This window comes from Amblyraja radiata, chromosome 8, assembly GCF_010909765.2.
Source record: "Amblyraja radiata isolate CabotCenter1 chromosome 8, sAmbRad1.1.pri, whole genome shotgun sequence".
In the NCBI taxonomy this organism is placed as follows: Eukaryota; Metazoa; Chordata; class Chondrichthyes; order Rajiformes; family Rajidae; genus Amblyraja; species Amblyraja radiata.
Genome location: NC_045963.1, coordinates 67,968,236 through 67,992,780, shown reverse-complemented (window position 1 = coordinate 67,992,780; position 24,545 = coordinate 67,968,236). Strand labels below are relative to the sequence as shown.

General features: G+C 46.2%; 1 protein-coding gene across 13 annotated transcripts in view; it reads left to right on the top strand.

Moving 5' to 3' along the window:
• Nucleotides 1-24,545, top strand: part of syne1 (spectrin repeat containing nuclear envelope protein 1) — a 440,240-nt gene that overhangs the window by 350,286 nt on the left and 65,409 nt on the right. For all 13 annotated transcript variants that reach the window (XM_033026154.1, XM_033026164.1, XM_033026166.1 and 10 more), the window contains 4 exons: nucleotides 1,699-1,824; nucleotides 2,010-2,165; nucleotides 7,663-7,821; nucleotides 10,566-10,732. In XM_033026154.1, coding sequence (XP_032882045.1) covers nucleotides 1,699-1,824; nucleotides 2,010-2,165; nucleotides 7,663-7,821; nucleotides 10,566-10,732 — 608 coding nt within the window. The remainder of the gene's footprint in view (nucleotides 1-1,698; nucleotides 1,825-2,009; nucleotides 2,166-7,662; nucleotides 7,822-10,565; nucleotides 10,733-24,545) is intronic.

Here is a 24,545-nt window from a genome sequence, read left to right as displayed (position 1 = left end):
TTATATATTAATATTTAGTGTTTATACCCTTCCTGATTTATTCAATAACATCTCCAGTTTTATATCCATGCGATTCTTTAAGAACTACTTGATTGATTGTTCGAAACCTGATTCATTCAACAAGTAATCATTTGTACCAGGGTATAGAAACATAGAAACATAGAAAATAGGTGCAGGAGTAGGCCATTCGGCCCTTCGACCCTGCACCGCCATTCAATATGATCATGGCTGATCAACGCTCTCTCCCTCCCTGGCATTGCATTGAAGGTCCAGCAATTATTGTAGGATCCTGAAATGGTTTTGGTTGATCGGCTGTTCCTATCTAAACCAATGACCTGGCAGTGCATAAGTTATGTATAGACTGCAAGTTCTTTGTGTGTACTTCCCCATCACAGTTACATCCAGTTGTGTATATTAGAGAGATCTTGTGGTCCAAGTCGATAACTCCTTGAAAGTGGCAACGCCATTAGATAGAGTGTTAAAGCAGCAATATGGTTTGCTTGCTTTCACAGCTTGGGGCATTGAGTATAAGAGTCAGGAAGTCATGATGCAGCTTTGTAGGTCTATGGTTAGGCCACCTTTGGAGTATTGGATGCAGTTCTGGTCGCCCCATTACAGGAAGGATGTGAAGGCTTTGCAGAGGAGTGCGGGGGTGGCACAGTAGCGCAGCTGCGGTAGAGTTGCTGCCTTACAGCGCCGGATACCCTGGTTCAATTCTGACCACGGGTGCTGTCTTTATGGAGTTTGTACGTTCTCCCTGTGATCGCGTGGGTTTTCTTCGGGTGCTCCGGTGTCCTCCCACATTCAAATACGTGCGGGTTTCTAGGTTGATTGGCTTCTGTAAATTGTCCCTAGAGTGTAGGATAGAACTAGTGTACGGGTGATTGTTGGTCGGCATGGACTCGGTGGGCCGAAGGGCCTGTTTCCAAGCTGTATCTCTAAACTAAAAAACTAAAAGGAGGTTCACCGGAATGATTCGTGGATTTGTGGGGTATTAGTTGTAGGGAGGGGTTAGACAGACTTGGATTGTTTTACAGATGTTGCCTGACCTGCTGAGTTACTCTGGCTTTTTGTGTCTATCTTCGGTTTAAACCAGCATCTGCAGTTCCTTCATACTCCAAAATTCACTAAATTCCTGAACGCCGGATGTTGCAGGGAGACCTGATCAAAGCACATAAAAGACCTGATCAAAGCACATAACATTCTGAGAAGCATAGACAAGGTAGACAGTCAGAACCTATTTCCCAGGATGGAACTTTTACTCCAGCACTTTGTGTCTATCACAGAATTCCTTGTGGGCCAGAAGGAGCGGGAATGCCGTATCTCTCCACTCCATCCTCGGTCCTTCAAGAAGGTCTTGGGAGATTTTCCTTCCACCCCCTGCCCCCGCCATTAATTGTTGCCTTTGTCATTTCCCACCTGCCCACTGCCCGCCACAGTGGGCAGGAACCTCCTTCCTCGCTCAGGCAGCAACCAGTAACAGCTCCACCCTTTAATCACAGTCAACCTCCAGCCAGCGTGACCTCCTTCGATGCTGCATTATGTTTTGGCTAGGCATAGACAGCTTATTGATCGAGTTCTCCCTATCCAACCCCACACAGAGTGGCCCGCGGCAGGGATCAGATCTCCCTTTCCCTCTGGTGTGCCTAATTGATGCTTATAATGGCTGCTGACTGATGTTATTGATACTTTTTAAAGGACTGGGAGCGATGCGAGAGAGGAATCGCTGAGTCTCTGGACAAGCTGAGGTCCTTCAAGAAAAAGCTGTCCCTGCCACTGCCTGACCATCACGATGAGCTGCACTCGGAACAGATCAGATGCATGGTGACGTTCTATTTCATGCTTTATTTAGTTTGAATATTTTGCTACCAACTTATATCGAAGAATTTTAAATTGAATGCAGATCCTATCCAGATTGACCTGTCGGCTGATTGATAACACTCTCCCGCTGTGTCAATGATTTATTGAGGTATATCGTAATGCACGTGGTTTGATTTTTTTCGCTGCAGGAACTGGAAAGCTCCTTTGGAGGGTGGACTGATGACCTTGCCCACCTCTCCTTTCTGAAGGAGACCTTGTCCAGCTACATCCGTGCTGATGACATCTCGATCTTGCAGGAGCGCATCGAACTGCTGCACAGGCAGTGGGATGAGCTGTGCTACCAGGTAAATGCTATCATCTGCCTCCCGAGTATTGATCCCTCTCTCGGCATTTCTGCATTGGAGTTCATTGACAGGTAGTTTGGGCGGCACGGTGGCGCAGTGGTAGAGCTGCGGCCTCACCGCACCAGAGAGCCGGGTTCGATTCTGACTACGAGTGCTATCTGTACAGACTTTGTACATTCTACCCGTGACCGCGTGGGTTTTTCCCCGGGTGCTCCAGTTTCCTCCCACACTCCATAGACGTACAGGCTTGCAGGTTAATTGGCTTCAGTAAAATTGTAAATTGCCCCTGGTTTGTAGGTTAGTGTTAGTGTACGGGGTGATCGCTGGTTGGCGTGGATCAGTGGGCTGAATGGCCCGTTTCCACGCTGTATCTCTAAAGTCTAACGGCACAGATGTGTTGTAAAAGAGATGTGGGGGATTATATTTTTAAGCAGAAGGTGGTAAAGACCTGGAATTTTTTTGATTATAAGTGTAATGGAAGCAGTGATGATCAATAATTTCACAAAAAAGAAACTTGTGGCAAATAGTTCAAGTTCAAGTGAGTTTATTGTCATGTGTCCCTTATAGGACAATGAAATTCTTGCTTTGCTTCAGCACAACAGAATATAGCAGGCGTTGACTTCAAAACAGATCAGTGTGTCCATATACCATTATATAAATATATACACACATGAATAAATAAACTGATAAAGTGCAAATAACAGATAATGGGCTATTAATGTTCAAAGCTTTGTCCGAGCCAGGTTTAATAGCCTGATGGCTGTGGGGAAGTAGCTATTCCTGAACCTGGTCGTTGCACTCTTCAGGCTCCTGTACCTTCTACCTGAAGGTAGCAGGGAGATAACACTCTACTTACAGGGTCAGAGAAAAATAGAACAAGGATGGCTGGGTTATACTGAGAGCCATCTTGGGCTGAGTGAACTTTTGTGCGGTAATGACTATTGCCCAGAAACGGAAGCATGTTTTGTACATTTTTTTAATGGGCAGTTCATGCAGACCACTCATTCTACATGTGTTTTAATGGTCAAGTTCCTGTGACCAAGCCATTACTCTTTGCTTCGGGCCTTTAGTAACATGAGTGTTGTTTCTCTGGTGTTATTTGTACACATAATGATTCATTAATGCACTTCATGATTTCTCTCTTTATAACAAACAGCTGGCTCAAATTATTAACAACCTACAGACTTTTGTTTTTAACGCTCAGTTAAATATAGTGAAATAAGTTATAGTTTTTTTCTTTTTGGAGATGGAGCGTAGGAACAGGCCCTTCGGCCCACTGAGTCCACGCCGACTATCATTCACCTGTTCAAGTTCTGTGTTATCTCAACTTCTCATCCACGCACTACACACCAGGGACAATTCAGAGCCCAATTAACCTGTACGTATTCGGAATGTGGGAGGAAACTAGAGCACCGGGAGTAAACCTACATGGTCATGGGGAGAACGTGCAAACTCCGTTCAGACAGCACCCGAGGTCCAAATCGAATCCGGGTCTCTGGCGCTTTAAGGCAGCAACTCTACCGCTGCGCTACTGTGCCGCCCATTCTAGTGACTTTGTGGCAGCAAGACTTGATAAATCTTTGTGCAGAATGAATAATTTACCAGACAAGCTCTTGACTTGGAGCTTTGTTATAACACAGTTAGAATTAATTTTCTAGACAGTAGAAGTCAGTCTGGTATGTGGACACCTTCAGTGTTCATTTGATTGTGATACAAACATTATTTGGATATCGCTGTTTAAGAGGTCATTTCCTTTGAATTGTCTGTAGATGGTGATGATACTTTATTGTCACTTGTACCCAGCTAGGTACAGTGAAATAATTTATTTTTTGCATACAAAGTACACAAAAGAGTCGCCACAAAGGTGCCGATAAAGTACTCGTCCCTTCTTCGTCCCCTTCGTAACAAGTGGATATTTTTAAAGCAGAGATAGATAGATTCTTGATTAGTGCGGGTGTCAGAGGTTATGGGGAGAAGGCGGGAGAATGAGTTAGGAGGGAGAGATAGATCAGCCATGATTGAATGGCGGAGTAGACTTGATGGGCTGACTGGCCTAATTCTGCTCCTAACACTTATGAAGCAATGAAGTCAGTTTACAGAGGATAGTCTACTGTAGGCCTTCGTGATGCTCTGGATGTCAGCAGAAAGTACCGTCATCTTAATTACTTTCTGGGGTAACGTTCGTTTTAATGTAGGCCACAACAGGAAGTATGTTTAATCTCAGAACCTGGGTGAGGTCACCTGATAGCAGACACGGTGCAATCTGCTTGCAGGATCGTCTGCACTGCATGTTTGTTTTGGAGATTCAGATTATACAATATTGACCCCGCTGAAAGAATTGAACGTTGCGATTTGACCAAGTACATTGCCCAACTCTCATATGGTGAAAGTTGTGGGATATGCTGGAATTCAAGACTAACGGTTGATGTAGGTAGCTGCTGTGAGTATACTTGATGAGTTGCCACTCCGTTTCCTCTGGGGTTACATATTAGTACGCATGCATAAAAATTTGAACTTCCTGTAAAGCATTTTGTACATCGTATGTGATTGGGGTTATAGTGCCTCGGTTTTTATAAATTTGTACGTGCATTTAATTTTAATGAGAATTTCATCCATAATTGATTTGAAATGTCTACAGTTCTGATGGTAGATGGTCTTTATGATAAAGATGTCAAATTACAATTTAGAAGGATTGTGTCAAGTTAACCTTCAGTGCGAGGCATAACTTTGGTCATTTAAACATCAAAGTGATTTTTTTTTTAATGGAAGTTCAGACACATTTTTGGTTGTGTTGTAACATTTGGTGAAGTAGGAATCTGTTTTTCTGCACTCGCTTCCAATGATATTCCTTATGATCCCACATTTTCAATCAGAGGGTGGTGGGTACGTGGAACCAGCAGCCAGAGGAGATACTTGAGGCAGATGCTATAGCAGCATTTAATGGACACTTGGGCAGATGCATGGATGGGAAAGGTTTAAAGGGATATGGGCCACACAGAGGCAATTAGGACTAGTTAAGATGGGGATTCTTGATTGGCAAGGAGAGGTGGGGCAAAGGGCCGGATTCCATACAGTGTGACTCTATATCGGGCCACACAGTGGTGGAATTGCTGCCTTACAGTGCCAGAGACCCGGTTCGATCCCGACTGCAGGTTCTGCCTGTACGGAGTTTATACATTCTTCCTGTGAACGCATGGGTTTTCTCCGGGTGCTCCGGTTTTCTCCCACATCCCCAAAAAATGCGAGTATATATAGATTCATTGGCTTCCGCAAATTAACTCCAGTGTGTAGGATAGAACTAGTGTATGGATGATCGTTGGTGGGCTGGGCTGAAGGGCCTGTTTACAAACTGTATCTCTAAAATAAAATTGTAACATCAATTCAGATTTTCCCGCCCTGTTTAATTCAAAATAAATTCTTAGATTTCCCCTCATCAACAAAAATAATTTATTGCAAATAAATAGGTTCTATGGTATTTCTCCTGTATTGATTATAAAATACTCAGTACATTAAAGTGTACTTGGCGGTTTCTGCATTCGGACAGTTAATAGCACCAAAGGGCACGGTGGTTATCGCAGAGAGCGCCCTTGGGAGGTTTCGGCAAGTTGGCTTCCGTTGCTCTGACAAGTCGTCAAAAAATGATGCAGAGGACATCTCGTGTGGCGGTATCAGGAATGAGGGATTCCAGCAATGAGGAGGGACCAGAGACACTGGGATTCTTCTTTTAAAACAAAGGGTAAGGCTAAATGAGATTTAATGGGGTGCCACAGTGTAAGAATAAGGGGTAGGCCATTTAGGACTGAGATGAGGAAAAACGTTTTCACCCAGAGTTGTGAATCTGTGGAATTCTCTGCCGCAGAAGGCAGTGGAGGCCAATTCACTGGATGTTTTCAAGAGAGAGTTAGACATGGCTCTTAGGGCTAATGGAATCAAGGTATATGGGGAGAATGCAGGAACGGGGTACTGATTTTGGATGATCAGCCATCATCATATTGAATGGCGGGTGCTGGCTCGAAGGGCCGAATGGCCTACTCCTGCACCTATTTTCCATGTCTCTATGAATTCATAATTGTCAAAAGCTCTGATAAAGGAAGAAGGTTCTGTCAACAGAGGGAGATCAGTGACCAGAGGGCAGGAGTGTAAGACAATTGTAAAACATTCTAAAGTGGATAAGGAGAGCAATATTTTACATGAAAGATTTGAGGAGATGAAATGTAATTCTTAAAAGATTTGTGGGTGCATAGTTCTACAGTTTCAGGAGGGATATATATGTACTTAAAACAGAAATACTTTCAGGGCTGTGGGCAAAGGAGATAGATACAAAGTGCTGGAGTAACACAGCGGGTCAGGCAGCATCTCTGGAGAAAAAGGATGGGTGATGTTTGGGTTGGGACCCTCCTTCAAACTTTGAAAAGAGGTCCCGACCCGAAACGTCACCCATCCTTTTATTACAGAGACGCTGCCTGACCCGCTGAGTTACTCCGGCACTTTGTGTCTATCTTCGGTATAAACCGACATCTGCAGTCTGAAGAAGGGTTTCGGCCTGAAACGTTGCCTATTTCCTTCGCTCCATAGATGCTGCCTCACCCGCTGAGTTTCTCCAGCATTTTTGTCTACCTTCGATTTTCCAGCATCTGCAGTTCCTTCTCAAACATCTGCAGTTCCTTTCTAGACGTTTTGTGGGGAAAGGGGGATGTGGAGTGGTTCCAACTGGATAGATCTTTCAAATAGTTAATACTAGTCATGTAGTTAAATATTTACATTGGCGGATCAGGTATTGATCAAGCAGACTGGCTAATCCTAGATTTTTTAGTTGAATAGGGATGTGTCCATAGAGAAAATCAGAAACTATATTTCTTCATGTTCCTAACTAATGGTTGTGGTAAGCTTCTCGCCACAAAGTACCCAGCCTCTGACTTGCTCTTACAGTCAAAGGTTAGTTTAGTTGAGAGACACAGCGCGGAAACAGGCCCGTCTGCCCACCGAGTCCGCTCCGGGCAGCGATGTCTTACACACCCTAGGGACAATTTACATTTATACCAAGCCAATTAACCTTCAAACCTGTACGTCTTTGGAGTGTGGGAGGAAACAGGAACTGCCCGGAGAAAATCCATGCAGGTCACGGGGAGAAGGTACAAATAAACACCTGTAGTCAGGATCGAACCCGGATCTCTGGCGCAGTCAGTCAGCAATTCTACTGCTGTGCGACTGTGCCGACCAGTGTGTCTGTGGTTGGCCCAGTTGGGTTTTAGTGCAAAAAAAAAAAAAAAATGTGGCAAGTTGTCAAACAAAAATTGCAAGGGAGGAGTTGAGCTTTTAATTTAGTAATGCAATTTGTTTGTGGTCATGGATATGGGCAGACCCTGGTGTTATTTCAGTGTTGAATTGTCTCCCATTAGCGAAATGTTGCATGGGTAACGATCTTGATATTTAATGCACCTTTGTGCCTTTCCGCTCTGTTTCTGATCCTCCTCCTTCTCCTGCTGTAAATCTCCAGGTCTCGTCGCGCAGACAGCTGGTGACGGAGAAGCTCAACGAGTGGGCACTGTTTAATGAGAAGAACAAGGAGCTGTGCGAGTGGTTGACCCAAATGGAGAGCAAAGTGACGCAGAATGGGGACATCAGCATCGAGGAGACGATCGACAAACTGAAGAAGGTAAATGCTGAAACTCTGCCGGTCGTATTTTTAAACCCCGGATAGATTGGATGTGGGGAGGATGTTTCCACCAGTGGAAGGGTCTTGGACCAGAGGTCGTAGCCTCAGAATTAAAGGACGTTCCTATAGGAAGGAGATGAGGAGGAATTTCTTTCATCAGAAGGTGGTGAATCTGTGGAATTCATTGCCACAGAAGGCTGTGGAGGCCAGGTCAAAGGGTATTTTTAAAGCGATAGGCAGATTCTTGCTTAGTACGGGTATCAGGGGCTATGGGGAGAAGGAAGAATTGGGTTAAGAGGGAAAGATAGATCAGCCATGATTGAATGGCGGAGTAGACTTGATGGGCTGAATGGCCTAATTCTGCTCCTATCACTTATGAACTGATGAACACATAATACATAGGCAACAATTTTCCACTTGTAGGTGCAGAGTTACAGCAATCATTGAGTGTTTTAGCAGAGATGGGAAAATTAGGTGAAGTGAGCATATGATCCAAATGATCGGCCACCTTTAAGCTTAATGTTGGTGCTGCGTCCCCTGTTTAGCATTTAAGTAATATGTCTTAATGCAAGGATGCATTATCTTATCATGTGGCAGACCAAGCTCCATAAAGTTAGAAAGATGTTCTGGCTCTAAACAAGATACTGTTATGAAAAGAAGGAAATGGGTCAGTGTGTGATATGTGTGACGTGTGTCATATATGCAAAAATAATGTCACTGTGCAGTTGCATACGTGACAGATCAACCACCATTGGACCATTAAAGCACCGTTGGTGTTTTGGAGATGCATTGTCACACTGCACTAGAACGGATCCTTTGGCCTACCATGTCCATGCCGACCATCAAGTAACTATCTATGCTAACCTTCCAGCAACTTGGTCTGTAGCCTACCATGCACTGCCGACTCAAGTGCTCATCTATATCATTATTTAGATAGTTCTCAAATGTTCTAGATCAGGGGTCGGCAACCTGCGGCCCCCGGGCTGAATGCGACCTGTAACCCGAAATCATCCGGCCCGCAGGCGTATTGTTTTCGCCGTAATTATCCGGCCCACAGACTTCCGTCATCTCCGGTACCTCCTGAGGCTGCGGCACCCAGGCGCTGTGACGCAAGGACGAAAGGAGGCCTGCACTGGCAGCCGCAATGGTGGAGCCGCCGACCATCGCCGAGCGGTGAGCTCTGGCTGTACCGCATCCTGCGCAAAGCCGCCGGCACAGCCACGCACCTGTGTTTGGGCTTTACTGTCGGGATCGGGGTTGTCAATAGGCAGGGTACGAGTGAGTGTGAGTATTTGAGCCACTGTCTTCAGAACAGAGCCAAGGCAATGGTCCGTTGGTAACAATGTTTGTGGTTACTAGGCCCGTAACTAGGGGGCAGTGCTCCGGGTGGCATCCTCGCAGGGGCGGGATCTATGTGAACATGTGATATGATGCCTGCCATCCGGGGCGGGGTGGAGGCGGGATCCATGTGTACACGTGATAGATGTGGCCCGCCATCCGCTCACAGACATGCCACCCGGCCCCTATGCAGAACCAGTTTACCGACCCCGGTTCTAGATGAATATCTTTCTTCCCATTTTGTTAGCAAAATTAACATGTTGGCTGTAGAACGGCCTTTATCGGGAGCTGCTTTAATATTGCGATATAGAAGATCCCATTTAGCTCATCAGGCTCGTTCAACAGCCCCATTCTCCAGCTCTCCCCACAATGGTTTTCCCTCAATACCTTTCTCAATCTATTTTTTGTTAAAGCCATGTTCAATTCTGCTACAACCACCCATAGAGTCAGTGTGGAAACAGGCCCATCGGCACAACTTGCCCACGTCAACCAACATATCCCATCTACAATAATCCCATATCCCTCTAAAACTATCCTTTTCACGTACCTGTCTAAATGTTTCTTAAACGTTGCCTGTCAGGAAGTGCACTCCACATTTTAATATTTTGGTGCAAGAAGCACCCTTTCCTCGTGTTGTCTCTGGTTTACTTGCCGATAGCTTTAAATCTGTGTCCTTGGCTTCTGAGGCCTTCCATCAAGTGGAACCATTTATGTTTGTTTTGCTTGGTAAATGGAAGAGAAAAGGTCAAGGCGTGGGAACTAAGGGAGAACCTGGTTGCATTCCTCACTGGAGGTTGTTGGGAAAAGCAACATGAGTGACTAGCGCCCAATATTTTTTTGGGAATTCACATTAATTTTCCCTTCGACATGTATCCAGTTGAACGTTGTCTTATTGTCGCCAGTCTGATGAAGGTCCCGACCCAAAACAACCTTTGTCCACTTCCTCCACACATTAGTTTAGTTTAAAGATACAGCCTGGAAACAGGCCCTTTGGCCCAACGTGTCCACGCCAACTATCACACTAGTTCTATGTTATCTCACTTTCCCATCCACTCAATACACACTAAGGGCAATTTAAAGAGGCCAATTAACCTACAAACCCGAACGTCTTTGGAATGTGGGAGGAAATCGAAGCACGCTGAGAAAACCCATGCAGTCACAGGGAGAACGTGCAAACTCCACACAAACAGCACCCTGGGTCGGGATCGAACCCGGGTTTCTGGCGCTGCGAGGCAGCAGTTCTACCACTGTGCTGCCCACAATGCTGCCTGATCCGCCGAGTTCCTCCAGCACTTTGTGTTTTGCTCAAGATTCCAACATCTGCAGTTCCTTGTGGCTCTGCCGGCTTATTGATTGCCATCAGTGGAATGCAAACCTGTAACATGGCTCGCTCTCCCTGCCCACAGGATTATCAGGAGGAGGTCACAGCAGCAGCAGAGAACAAGGTGCAGCTGCAACAGATGGGCCAGAGACTGGTCCGAGCAAGTCACGAGAACAAAGCGACCGAGATAGAATATAAACTGGGCAAGATTGATGACCGGTGGCAGCATCTGCTGGACCTCATCTGCGCCAGGTAAGAGACAGACAACATCTATCAGATGGGCATGGTGCTAGAGAAGTGGCTTATGAAACATACCAAGCCTAAAGCACTAAGTTCTGAAGTAAATCAGCAGGCCTGGCAGCATCTCTGTAGAACAGTGGTTCTTAACCTGGGGGTCGTGATCCCCTATGGGGGTCGTTCGGGGCTTTGGGGGGGTCATGAAGGGGACACAAATAACATATCAATTTATTGAGCCCATGTTTAGGAACCTAACAAAAGTACATACCACATACAGTATTTTGTTCGCGTATGCGCGTACTGGTGCCAAAAAGGTTAAGAACCACTGCTGTAGAACGTGGATAGGTGATGATTCAGGTCCGAACCTCCCTCAGATGCTGCCTTACCTACTGAGTTACACCAGCACTTTGTGTTCTTTATGTAAACCAGCATCTGCAGTTCCTTGTGTCTAAACCCAATGCCCTGTTTGCCAGTGTTTGCATGGCAGTGACGCTGAATGCACTGAAACTCTGTTAATCTGACATGCTCTGACCTTGGGTGGTGTTGGGCAGCAGGTGTTCCTCGAAACAGAAATAGTAAGTGTGTGGAAAGGGAGAAGTGGCACCAGGAGGCTGGGGAGTGGAAAGGGAGCTCTGGGATGTGCAGCCAGTAAGCCTGAAGCTGAACCACCCGGCTTCCCCAAGCTGCAGTGGATTTTCAGTGCTACTGTATTGTATTGTATTGTATTGTATTCAATTTATTGTCATTATCTCATATTAGAGACAACGAAATGAATTTTCCTTACAGTCAAGTAGCATAAAAAATAAATAAATAAAAAATAAATAAAATATATTAAAATAAAGAAAAGCACAAACACAGAAGTCCACGACACAACATAACCACAACATAACACAGTGGCACCAAAGTTGAGGAAGGTACCATAGTCCAGCCAGCCTCCCCAGATGTTCACCCGTGGTCGGGGCCTCCCGAGCACCCGCAGTCGCCACCACGGGCAGCCCGATGCTCAGGCCCTCACGCCGGGCTGATGGAACACCAACGCCGAACCCGAACATCCTCAGTGGCCCGGACCTCCAGATTAGCCTCCTCCCACCGGTGTCCGCGGCTCCCGAGTCCACAGGCCGAGCCGGGCGGAGTCGCAGGTCTCCGCGATGTTTATCAGCGCCGCCCGCGTTGGGAGCTCCGCGAACCACAGCTCCGCGATGTCGGTGCAGCAGCCCCAGCACTTCGCAGCTCCAAACGGCGATCCCCGGTAAGGCATCGCCCGCCCCGCGATGTTTCCAGCGCTGCGCCGCCAGTGTAATGACCATCACTTCAGCTAAGATTTGACCATTACTTCAGCTAAGATTTTGACATGGGTCAATATCTCCACAAATCTGGTACTTTGTGCTCTGGTGTACAATAATATAAAACATGAATAGCATAATACATTTCATGTACAACTTGTTGTTTTAAATTTAGTAGTAAAAAAAAAAGTGACAAAAGCAAGAAAAAGAATATTAAATACAGTAGTGATATTGATAGTTCATGAAAAAGTAAAGAGAAAGAGCCCATAAAGCTATAACGCCCGAGAGAGAAAACATAAAGGAGAGATGAAACAAGAAAAAAAAAAAGGGGGGGGGGGGGGGATAGAGAAGAGAGAGAAAAAAAAAAGAAAATATTTTTTTTCCTTTCTGCTCTGGTGAAGGGAATCCTGAGCAGTTTGTCTCACAGGATTCACCTGGTGCACTTGATGCGAGCATCAGGTCCAGTCCACACTGGCAGCTATTGGCCTCCTGTTGCCCCTCTATCACAGGCGGGCAGAGAAACACAAATGCAGGAGGTTAGGCTCCGCTCCAGTTGTTTAGAGCTAAGGTCTGTTCAGTTTGGGATGCCGCATCACAAAAGGATATGAGACCGGTAAATCTGGAACGTTCCATTTTGCGGACCATGGATTCTGGGCGTTGCTTTGACTTTTGAAGGCCAAGGTCGACATTTGGTGCCAATTTTCATCCAGGGTCTTGGAGCAAAGGAGGATAACTGGTGTTGAGGAGTTTGGTAAATGTAATCGTAGCTTACTTTGTAGTATGGGACATACCTCATGAGTTAGAATATGGCTAACTTATATGAGGTATGTTAGTTAGCCTCATATAACTCATAAGAGGCTAACTACCTCATCTGAGTTAGCCATACTCTTAACTTGCATGAGATATGGGTATGCCTTGTACTTCTTTCTAAACTAAGATTAATGAGGTGAGTTCCACTTGTCCTCACCTTCCACCCTACCAGCTGTCACATACAACAAATAATCCTCTGACATTTTCGGCACCTCCAACGGGATCCCACCACTGGCCACATCTTCCCATCTCCTCCCCTTTCAGCTTTCCGCAGAGACTGCTCCCTCCATAACTCCCTGGTCAATTCGTCCCTTCCCACCCAAACCACACCCTGTCCTGGAACTTTCCCTTGCAACCGCAGGAAATGCTACACTTGTCGCTTTACCTCCCCCCTTGACTCCATCCAAGGTCCCAAGCAGTCTTTCCAGGTGCGGCAGAGGTTCACCTGCACCTCCTCCAACCTCATCTATTGCATCCGCTGCTCTAGGTGTCAGCTGCTCTACATCGGTGAGACCAATCGTAGGCTTGGCGATCGCTTCGCCCAACACCTCCGCTCGGTTCGCAATAACCAACCTGATCTCCCAGTGGCTCAGCACTTCAACTCCCCCTCCCATTCCGAATCCGACCTTTCTGTCCTAGGCCTCCTCCATGGCCAGAGTGAGGCCCACTGTAAATTGGAGGAACAGCACCTCATATTTTGCTTGGGTGGTTTACACCCCAGCGGTATGAACATTGACTTCTCCAATTTCAGTTAGTCCCTGCTTTCTCCTCCTTTCCCCTCCCCTTCCCAGCTCTCCCACAGCCCACTGTCTCCTCCCCTTCCTTTCTTCTTCCCACCCCCACATCAGTCTGAAGAATGGTCTCGACTTGAAACGTCGCCTATTTCCTTCACTCCATAGATGCTGCCTCACCCGCTGAGTTTCTCCAGCAATTTTGTCTACCTTGAGGTTGAATTTACAAACAGCCATTTTGACAAAACAATATTTCCTTCTCTCAGGATAGCAATGCACCTGCAGCACCAGTGATTAGTACAGGTGTCAGGGGTTATGGGGAAAGGCAGGAGAATGGGGTTGTGAGGAAGGACAGATCAGCCATGATGAATGGCAGAGAGACTTGATGGGCCGAATGGCCTAATTCTGCTTCTATAATTTATGAACCAGTAGGGGTTTTGCAACAGTTGAATAGTTTTGCAATTAATTTACCTGATATTTTTATTATTGCCCTCAGCATAAAAAACGATACTGAATTTGCCTTTTGTCAAAATTGAGAACGTAAGCACCTACATTCTGCACCAGTGACTGTACTCCACCGTGAAAGATTTTATTATTTGAATTAACCTACCATTTCCCTGAATGGGACATTGGTACACTGATATAAAAAGTATTGAATATTGTTCATTGTAAGTTGTTAAAATGATTCCTTTGTTCATGAGCAAAATGGCCACAGCGCTGGGCGCAGTCAACAAGTGCCCGAGATTTCCGTCATCGGAAGAGTCTGACTGCAGCTGAGCTCTGCAGAGAAAACTTTTGATTTCCTTTTTCGAATGTTGAAGAAATAATTTGCTACCAAGCAGTAATTCAGCTGGTAAGATCTTGAGCAGCTGCGGGGGAAGCATTTCCTTTTGTGGCGTTACAAAGGGCCCTGTGCTATCCTCTAACGATCCAGGCACAATTTCTTCCTCTTAAATTTCTGATCTTCTTTAGAATCAGCTGTTCAGGACAAGCTCATCTGTTCACGAGTGATAGGAGCAGAATTGGGCCACTCGGCCCATCAAGCCTACTCTGCCTTTCAATCCTGGTCGATCTATCCCTCTCAACCCCAATCTCCAGCCTTCTTCCCATAACCCCCGATGCCCGTGCCAATCAAGAATCTTATCTAAGGTAGACAAAAATGCTGGAGAAACTCAGCGGGTGCAGCAGCATCTATGGAGCGAAGGAAATAGGCGACGTTTCGGCCCGAAACGTTGCCTATTTCCTTCGCTCCATAGATGCTGCTGCAGCCGCTGAGTTTCTCCAGCATTTTTGTCCACCTTCGATTTTCCCGCATCTGCAGTTCCTTCTTAAACACAAGAATCTTGTCTATCTCTGCCTTAAAAATATCCATTGACTTGGCCTCCACAGCCACCAGTGGCAGGCGTGTGGGATTGTCTGCCGCCCAGGTGCTTGCAGCATGTGGAAGGGGTTGTTGTGAGGGGGAGGAGGAGGGAAGATGTGTGAGGTTGGGTAATAAAAACAAGGGAGTGCATATACCAATGTACTAGGACCCTGGAGCATCTAAAATGAAGGTTTGGTGAAACTCTCGTCAGAATCAGGATTTGGACCAGGATGATGTTAAACTGGAAAGGGAGCGGAAAAGATTTATGAGGCTCTTCCCAGGACTCAACTATAGGGACAGTTGAACAGACGAGGACTTTATTCCTTGAAGCGCAGCGGGATGAGGGATGAACTTTTGGAGGTGTATAAGATAATGAGAGGAATAAATAAGGTAATTCAGTATTCATGAGAGAGTTAGAGCTATCTCGTAGGGCCAACGGAATCAAGGGATATGGGAAGGAAGCAGGAACGGGGTACTGATTTTGGATGATCAGCCATGGTCATATTGAATGGCGGTTCTGGCTCGAGGGGCCGAATGGCCTACTCTTGCATCTATCTTCTATGTTTTTCTATGTAAATACACAGAATCTTTTACCAGTGTAGGGGACTCAAGAACCAGAGGACATTTAAGGCGAGGGGGGGAAGGATTTAATAGGAAGCTGAGGGGCAACTTTTTTACACAATGGGGGTAGGTATATGGAATGAGCTGCGGGAGGAGGTAGTTGAGGCAGGTAATATCGCAATGTGTTAAAAAACATTTGGACAGGTACATGGATAGGATAGGTTTGAGGGATATGGGCCAAATGCAGGCCGATAGGAATAATGTAGATGGGACATGTTGGTCAGCATGGGCAAGTTGGGCCGAAGGGCCTATTTCCACACAGTAAGACTCTATGACTGAATGTTGTCCTTGATGCTGTGATAGCCATAGTAGATGTAGTAAATTCCAACAGTAGCCATAGTAGATGTAGTAAATTCCAACAGTGTCCGACTCTGCTGTTTCATAGTTGTCCCCAATTTTCCATTCATGGCACTTTCTTCATTGCTGGAAAAGGGTTGGGATGTGTGCTCATACCAAGGACAGCTTCTTCCCATCTGTCACCAGGCTTCTGAGGGATCCTTCCCTAAGCTAGCGTACCGCCTCATTCACATCTACCCCATTGCAGACATTGGACTCTGCCTATAGAAACATAGAAACATAGAAATTAGGTGCAGGAGTAGGCCATTCGGCCCTTCGAGCCTGCACCGCCATTCAATATGATCATGGCTGATCATCCAACTCAGTATCCCGTACCTGCCTTCTCTCCATACCCTCTGATCCCCTTAGCCACAAGGGCCACATCTAACTCCCTCTTAAATATAGCCAATGAACTGGCCTCGACTACCCTCTGTGGCAGGGAGTTCCAGAGATTCACCACTCTCTGTGTGAAAAAAGTTCTTCTCATCTCGGATTTTAAAGGATTTCCCCCTTATCCTTAAGCTGTGACCCCTTGTCCTGGACTTCCCCAACATCGGGAGCAAACTTCCTGCATCTAGCCTGTCCAACCCCTTAAGAATTTTGTAAGTTTCTATAAGATCCCCTCTCAATCTCCTAAATTCTAGAGAGTATAAACCAAGTCTATCCAGTCTTTCTTCATAAGACAGTCCTGACATCCCAGGAATCAGTCTGGTGAACCTTCTCTGCACTCCCTCTATGGAACTGATGTGCTACATTGCTGAGAACTGAGCACTCTGTATCTTCCCCTTTGCTCTGCCTATTGTACGCGAGTTTGACTGGATTGTACAGCATTATCTGATCTGATTGGATTGCATGCAAAACAATTGTTTTCACCATACATCGGTACATGCTACAATAATAACCCTATTATAATTCTGTGTGGGATTCATTTTAGTTTAGAGATTCAGCATGGACCCAGCTCCTTTGGCCGACTGATTCCGCGCAGACCAATGATCATCTGTACACTAAAGGCCCTGTCCCACATTCCCGAGTTACTCACGAACTCTCCCGAGTTTGCCCCTTGATTCAAACTCTGGGAATGTCGGGTAGCGAGCTCGTAGGAGCACGATGGAGTCCGTAGATGTTTCGTAGCAGTTCTTATTGCCAGCCGTGGGGTCTCTGGGCATCAGGTAAGTCGGGACGTTTTTTCAACATGTTGAAAAATGTCCACGAGTTAAAACAAAAATAGCCCCGAGTACCTACGAACGGCTATTACTGTAATTCTCCGGTTTCGAATCAAGGGGAAAACTCGGGAAAGTTCGTGAGTAACTCGGGGAAAGTGGGACAGGGGCTTAACTCTGTAATCCCAGTTTCACAAGCCACACTGGGGGCAATTTCCAGAAGCCAATTAACCTACAAACCACGTCTTTGGAGTGTGGGAGGAAACTGGAGCACCAGCAAATAACCCACGTGGTCACAGGTAGAATGTGCAGAAAGCACCCCTAGGCAGGGTTGAGTGCGGGTCAGTGGCACTGCAAGCCCTACTGCTGTGCCGCCCATTGTTTGTGTTTAGAACGTTAATTAAAAGTGTGTTGGGATATTAATAGGATATTAATAATACTCAGTTGTGAAACTCCCGGGTGTCAGATGATCAAAGTATAATTGTATTGGGGAATTGTAGGTGTATCTGGTCAAACTGTTGCTTTGCTCGCAGTGTGGTGGTTGAAGATGGTTTCATAAAGGCCGGAAATATGTTTACATGCCAACTGAAGCATCCTGGCAGCACGATGTCTCGTAGCTCCAATTCATTTCCTGTTGCTGTATGATGGTTTCAGAGATAGCACAGCATTTGAGACAATGTTTTTCTTTGAAGTTAGGCTGAGTAAAATCAGCTCGTCATCTTTATGACTTAGACTTTGTCTGAGAACTCCTTTACCAGCCCCGAAAAAAGTGCAGTTGATGTTCCACCTCAGAGTGCACCATAAAAACCCTCACAGGTGGATTGTGGCTGTGATTAAGATTGCCTGTAGAAGCAAAGGCCTGCAGATGCTGGTTAATTTGCGAAAGGACTCGGAGTGCTGGAGTAACTCAGCGGGTCAGACAGCATCTCGGGAGAACATGGATAGGTGACGTTTCGAGTCACTTTCTGGGTACCGACCGGAAACGTCACCTACCATGTTCTACAAAGATGCTGCCTGATTTTTGTTTGTTTAGTTTTGAAACACAGCGCAGAAACAGGCCCTTCGGCCCACCGAGTCCACACCAACCAGCGATCCCCGCACTTTAACATTACCCTGCACACACTGGGGGTAATTTTACATTCCTATATCAAGCCAATTAATCTATAAACCTGTACTTCTTTCGAGTGTGGGAGGAAACCGAAGATCTCGGAGATCACAGGGAGAACGTACAAACTCCATACAGACAAGCCATAGTCAGGATTGAACCCGGGTCTCTGGCTCTGCAAGGTAGCAACTCTACCGCTGCACCTCAGCCCTGGCCCTCTTGCAGCCATGTCTCTGTAATTCCCACAACATCATACTTGCCAACTGAGCCTCAAGCTCGTCCACTTTATTTCTTATAATTCGCGCATTCATAAACAACACATTGACCTTGGTATTCACCTCCCCTCTCACACCGCTCGCTGTTGGCCCTGACCTAACTCTCTTATCCCTTCTCAAACTTTCCTTCCCATTAATTCGGGAGTCTTTTGTAACTTTTCCTGTACTCACTTCCCCTTCAACTCCATCTTTATACTCCCAATTTGTCAATCCCTCCCCCCCACTATTTAGTTTAAACCCACACGTGTAGCCCTAGCAAACCTGTCTGCCAGAACGTCGGTCCCCCTCCAGTTAAGGTGTAACCCGTCCCTTTTGTACAGGTCACCCCTACCCCAGAAGAGATCCCAGTGGTCTATAAAGCTAAATCCTTGCTCCCTGCACCAGCCCCCCAGCCCCCCATTCAGATCCCGTACTGGAAGCAATCCAGAATTAATCACCCTGGAAGTCCTGCTTTTCAGCCTTCCTAACTCTCTAAATTTGCGTTGCAGAACCTCCTTCCTCTTCTTCCCGATGTTGTTTGTGTCCAAGTGCACAACTACTGATGGTTGTTCACCTTCCCTCTCGAGGATGTTCTGAAGTCGGTCTGTGATATCTTTAACCCTGGCACCAGGGAGGCAACAGACCATCCTCGAGTGTCAGCTGCCACCACAGAATCTCCAATCCGTACCTCGGAGTCACCCACCACTATAGCTCTGCCTGATGTCGGTCTCGCTAGTCGAGTCTCATCGTTTGGGTTGGAGCCACCTGTCCAGCAATTCCAATTAACCTACAAAACCTGCACGTCTTTGGAGTGTGGGAGGAAACCGGAGCACCCGGATAAAACCCACTCTGTCACAGGGAGAACCTACAAACTTCATATGGACCGCTACCGTAGTCAGAATTGAACCCGGGACTCTGGCGTTTTAAGACAGCAACTCTACCGCTGCACCAATGTACCACCGTGTTAAATAGGATTGATAAATGTCAGTTCCATCACGTGACAATTGCTTGAAATCAGGTCTGTGTGCGAATGTGCTGCAGACTGGCATTAACCCGAAAGAGAATCAGTCTTGATTAATGCGGATGTCAGGGGTTATCGGCGAAGACAGAAGAATGGGGTTGAGAGAGAAAGATAGAACAGCAATGGTTGAATAGTGGAGTAGACTTGATGGGCCGAATGGCCTAATTCTGCTCCTTCAACTTGTGAAGTCTCTGAAGTATAACCGAGCCTGTTGTTCTGTGAGACTAGGCAGAGGTGTGTGTGTGTGTGTGTTAGTGAGTGTGTGTGTGTGTGTGTGCGCGTTAGTGAGTGTGTGTGTGTGTGTGTGCGCATTAGTGAGTGTGTGCGCGCGTTAGTGAGTTTGTGTGTGCGTGTGCGCGCGTTAGTGAGTTTGTGTGTGTGTGCGCGTTAGTGAGTTTGTGTGTGTGTGCGCGCGTTAGTGAGTTTGTGTGTGTGTGTGTGCGCGTTAGTGAGTTTGTGTGTGTGTGTGCGCGTTAGTGAGTTTGTGCGCGTGTTAGTGAGTTTGTGTGTGTGTGTGCGCGCGTTAGTGAGTTTGTGTGCGCGTGTTAGTGAGTTTGTGTGTGTGTGCGCGTTAGTGAGTGTGTGTGCGTTAGTGAGTGTGTGTGTGTGCGCGTTAGTGAGTTTGTGTGTGTGCGCGCGTTAGTGAGTTTGTGTGTGTGTGTGTGTGTGCGCGTTAGTGAGTTTGTGTGTGTGTGTGTGTGCGCGTTAGTGAGTTTGTGTGTGTGTGCGCGTTAGTGAGTTTGTGTGTGTGTGAGTGTGTGTGTGCACGTTAGTGAGTTTGTGTGCGCGTTAGTGAGTTTGTGTGTGCGCGTTAGTGAGTTTGTGTGTGTGCGTTAGTGAGTGAGTGTGTGTGTGTGTGTGTGTGCGTTAGTGAACGTGTGTGTGTGTGTGTACCGTTAGGAATCTGAACAATTAAAATTCTGTTTACCTAATTAAAATTCAAGTCGTGTTTTTACTTCCTTTTGAATCTGACCTTTGCACGTTGCATTCAGGTTTCAGCCTTGCTTGTGAATCGAGCAAGCGCGGGAATATTATTTTTAGCCGTTCAAAAGATTTAGTGTCACAGACAGGAAGTTCTCTGGGTTTTTTTTAAATGTTGCTATTGTTACTGCACTTATTTTGTGTTGAGGCTTTCTTTAGGATGTGCCCTGTCGAGTATCCGATAAGCAGCCCAACCAAATGGTGCTGGCATTCCCGAAGGGACGGATTTGTCCCTGGTGGACCTCTGGCTCAATGGGAATGTGGGAGGGGGGGGGGGATAAAAGAGCCTTTTGTTTGCGGTGAAGTGAAGTGTTGGATTCCAAACAGGCTGCACAGATTGTGACGCTGCAGCTGGGCCAGAGATTGGTTCTGACCTCCCAACAATGTCAGACAGCGCACCAAACCAAGCAAGTCAACTTAACCCCTTTGATGCTGGATCTTCATGAATTGCATGGTGGCGCAGCGGTAGAATTGCTGCCTTACAGCACTCGTGACCCGGGTTCGATCCTGACTGCGGGTGCTGTCTGTATGGAGTTTGTACGTCCTCCCTGTGACAACATGGGATTTTTCTGGGTGTACAGGATTGTAGGTTAATTGGCTTCTGTAAAAATTGTAAATTGTCCCAAGTGTGTGTAGTGTAGTCACGCCATAAGGAATAGGAGTCAAATTAGGCCATTCGGCCCATAAAGTCTAATCCGCCTTCAATCATGGCTGATCTCAGTTAGTTATTGTCACGTGTACTGAGGTACAGTGAAAACCTTTTGTTGCATGCTAATCAGTCAGCAGAAAGACAATATGTGATTACAATCGAGCCATTTACAGTGTATAGATACATAAGGGAATAACGTTTAGTGCTAGATAAAGCCTGTAAAGTCCGATCTATCTTTCCCTCTCAACCTCATTCTCCTGCCATCTCCCGATAACCCCATGACACCCGTACTAATGAAGAATCGATCCATCTCTGCCTTGCAAATATCCACTGACTTGGCCTCCACCACCATCTGACTAAAGAAGTTTCTCCTCATCTCCGTCCTAAAAGAACGTCCTTTAATTCTGAGGCTATGATCTCTAGTCCTAGACTCTCCCACTCGTGGACACATCCACTGTATTAGCGTGTGGGGATCGCTGGTTGTCACGGGCTCGGTGGGCCGAAGGGCCTGCATCCACGCTGTATCTCTAAAGTTAAACTGAGGCTGCAACTTTAAACAAGCATCACATTATCAGATCCTACCTAACTGGTTTAGATGCCACGTATCAGTCGGAAAGGACTTTGCTGTTGTTGATGTCATGGGTTAGCCTGTTGGCCTTTTGTTTTGAAGTTGCCAGTGAATGTTTGTGAGCCATACTCTTAATATGGTCTCTGAAGCTTTTCTTTTTAAACTGGTGCGTGCTGACTGAAGCAGGGTTGACTTGGTTGTTTGAGGTAATAGAATTTTATGTCCTTTGGTCTCTGATTGCATTCCATTCCCTTGCTTGTATGGAAGACTGGAGGTAAAGATCGGCGGTTAAAAATAAGGGTCTGCTGACTTAAAACTGGTGAGGCAGGTGGGTCTCAAGTCTTCAGGACTGTTAATCCCCGGGGTGGCAGGACTGTCATATGAGGAAAGATTGTAAAGATTGGGCTTGTATTCACTGCAATTTAGAAGGATGAGAGGGTATCTTATAGAAACATATAAAATTATAAAAAGACTGGACATGCTAGATGCAGGAAAAATGTTCCCATTGTTGGGGAGAGTCCAGAACCAGGGGGCCACAGTCTAAGAATAAAGGGGAGGCCATTTAAAACTGAGATGAGAAAAAACGTTTTCACCCAGATATTTGTGAATTTGTGGAATTCTCTGCCACAGAAGGCAGTGGAGGCCAAGTCACTGGATGAATTTAAAAGAGAGTTAGATAGAGCTCTTGGGGTTAGCGGAATCAAGGGATATGGGGAGAAGGCAGGCATGGGTTAGTGATTGTGGATGATCAGCCATGATCACAATGAATGGCGGTGCTGGCTCGAAGGGCCAAATGCTCCTGCACCTATTTTCTGATTCTATCTATTCTTCAGATTCTTCTGTCATTCACATTAAATCTGTTTCTTCGGGAAGTATTCTCTCTTTATTTCAACCTACATGACTTTAAATAACCTATGAAATCTTTATACTCTCTTGTGCATTGCCGGTTGAACCAGTATATTCACCCTCCTAATTGTATTATCCCTGGAGCAATTCTATTAAACCGCTCCCCGCCATAGCCTTTGGGCGCCGTGTGTAGTTTTGTGTCAGTGTTAGGCCAAGAAATTTATTGTTACAATCAATGTTCTTTGCTTAAGCTTCTCAAAACCTGCCTCTTTGCCCAAGATTTTTAGACATCTGTCTCAACATCTCTTAAGAGGTGCTATGTGATATCAAGTTGTGGTTAACATCGTTTATTTATTGCCAGCCAGCATCCACGTAGTGTAGAGATAAGGAAATGCAGATGCTGTTTTACCAAAGAAAGACACAAAGTACTGGAGTAACTCAGTGGGTCAGGCAGCATCTCAGGACAACATGGATAGGTGACGTTTCAGGATGGGACCCTTCAACATCCTAGGTGTCTGTATTTTGTCACGTTTACCGAGGTACATTGAAAAGCTTTTTTCTTGTGTGCTATCCAGTCAGCGGAAAGACTATACATGATTACAATCGAGCCGTCTACAGTGCACATATACAGGGTAAAGGGAATAACCATCGTGCAAGGTAAAGCTCATAAGTGGGCAGAATTAGGCCATTCGGCCCATTACTCCTCCATTCAATCATGGCTGATTTATCTCTCCCTCTCAACCCCTTTATCCTGCCTTCTCCCCATAACCCCTGACACCCGTACTAATCAAGAATCCATCTGATTAAAAATAGCTCGAGGGTCTCCATTGAGGTAGAGGTAACTCAGGACTGCTCTCTAGTTGTTGATAGGATGGTTCAGTTGCCTGATTACAGCTGGGAAGAAACACATGTGTACTTGACAGCAGAAAACCATGTAGGGTTAATGTTGGTAAATCCTATCAGCATACAAGAGCTTGCATTTCCTTTAATGACTTTCAACCTTTAATACCAAGTGCAGCAAGCGCTCTTACGGCAGAGGCTCAAAACTGTGGACAAAGAGGTAGATTGTGTAGAAGAAAAAAGGAGAGAGAGAGAGGGAGAGGGAGAAATATAGGGAGCGGGTTTCGGAAATGGAAGGATTGGAAGAGCAGAGTCTGAAGAAGGGTCTCGACCCGAAAGGTCACTCATTCCTTCTCTAGAGATGCTGCCTGTCCCGCTTTTTGTGTCTATCTTCGATCTTATAGAGGGCCGTGGGACTGTTTAATTTGGTTTAGTTTAGATACACAGCGTAGGAACAGGCCCTTCAGCCCACCAGTTCTGTGTACGACCTGTTCACTCACACTATCCTACACAGTAGGGACAATTTTACTGACGCCAATTGGCCTACAAACCTGTATATCTTTGGAGTGTGGGAGGAAACCGGAGCATCTGGGGAAAGCCCACGTGGTCGCGGGCAGAACGTACAGACTCCGTACAGACAGCATCCGTGGTCAGGTTCGAACCCCGGGTCTCTGGCGCTGTAAGACTGGAGGAACGTACAGTGAGGGAGAGAAGGGCAAGGCCATGGCAGGTTTGAACAGCGGAGTTTTTATGCAGGGAAACAACACCAAGCTGGACAGTGTACATCACAGAGCTGAAGTGTGAGGGATGAATGAGACTCGCAGTGAGAATGAGGGCAATCGGCCAGGCCACACGTGCTTGCTAATCTCTGCAAAATCCTCTGACCTTGCTGTGAGAGTAAGTTTGGGATCGGGTGATGGTGTAAAACTCCCACTTTTATAGCTAGAGAGCCCATTCATTCCCTCTTCCCCACTTGCTGCTGTTTTAAACAAGACTGAGGTTGCTGCTTAAGAGTCTGACGGATGTTTCAGGCTTTGTATCGTAGCCGTGCATCAAAGTTAGCCCGCAAATGTCTAGGGTCTCCCAGGTTGGAGGGGAGATCATTGCCCCCCGATGATGAACACCCAAGCTGTAGTTCCATGAGCAGAAAGCAACTGCAGGTGCTGGTTTATACCGAAGATAAACATAAAAGTGCTGGAGTAACTCAGCGGGTCAGGCAGCATCTCTAGAGAAAAAAGATGGGTGACGTTTTGGGTCGGG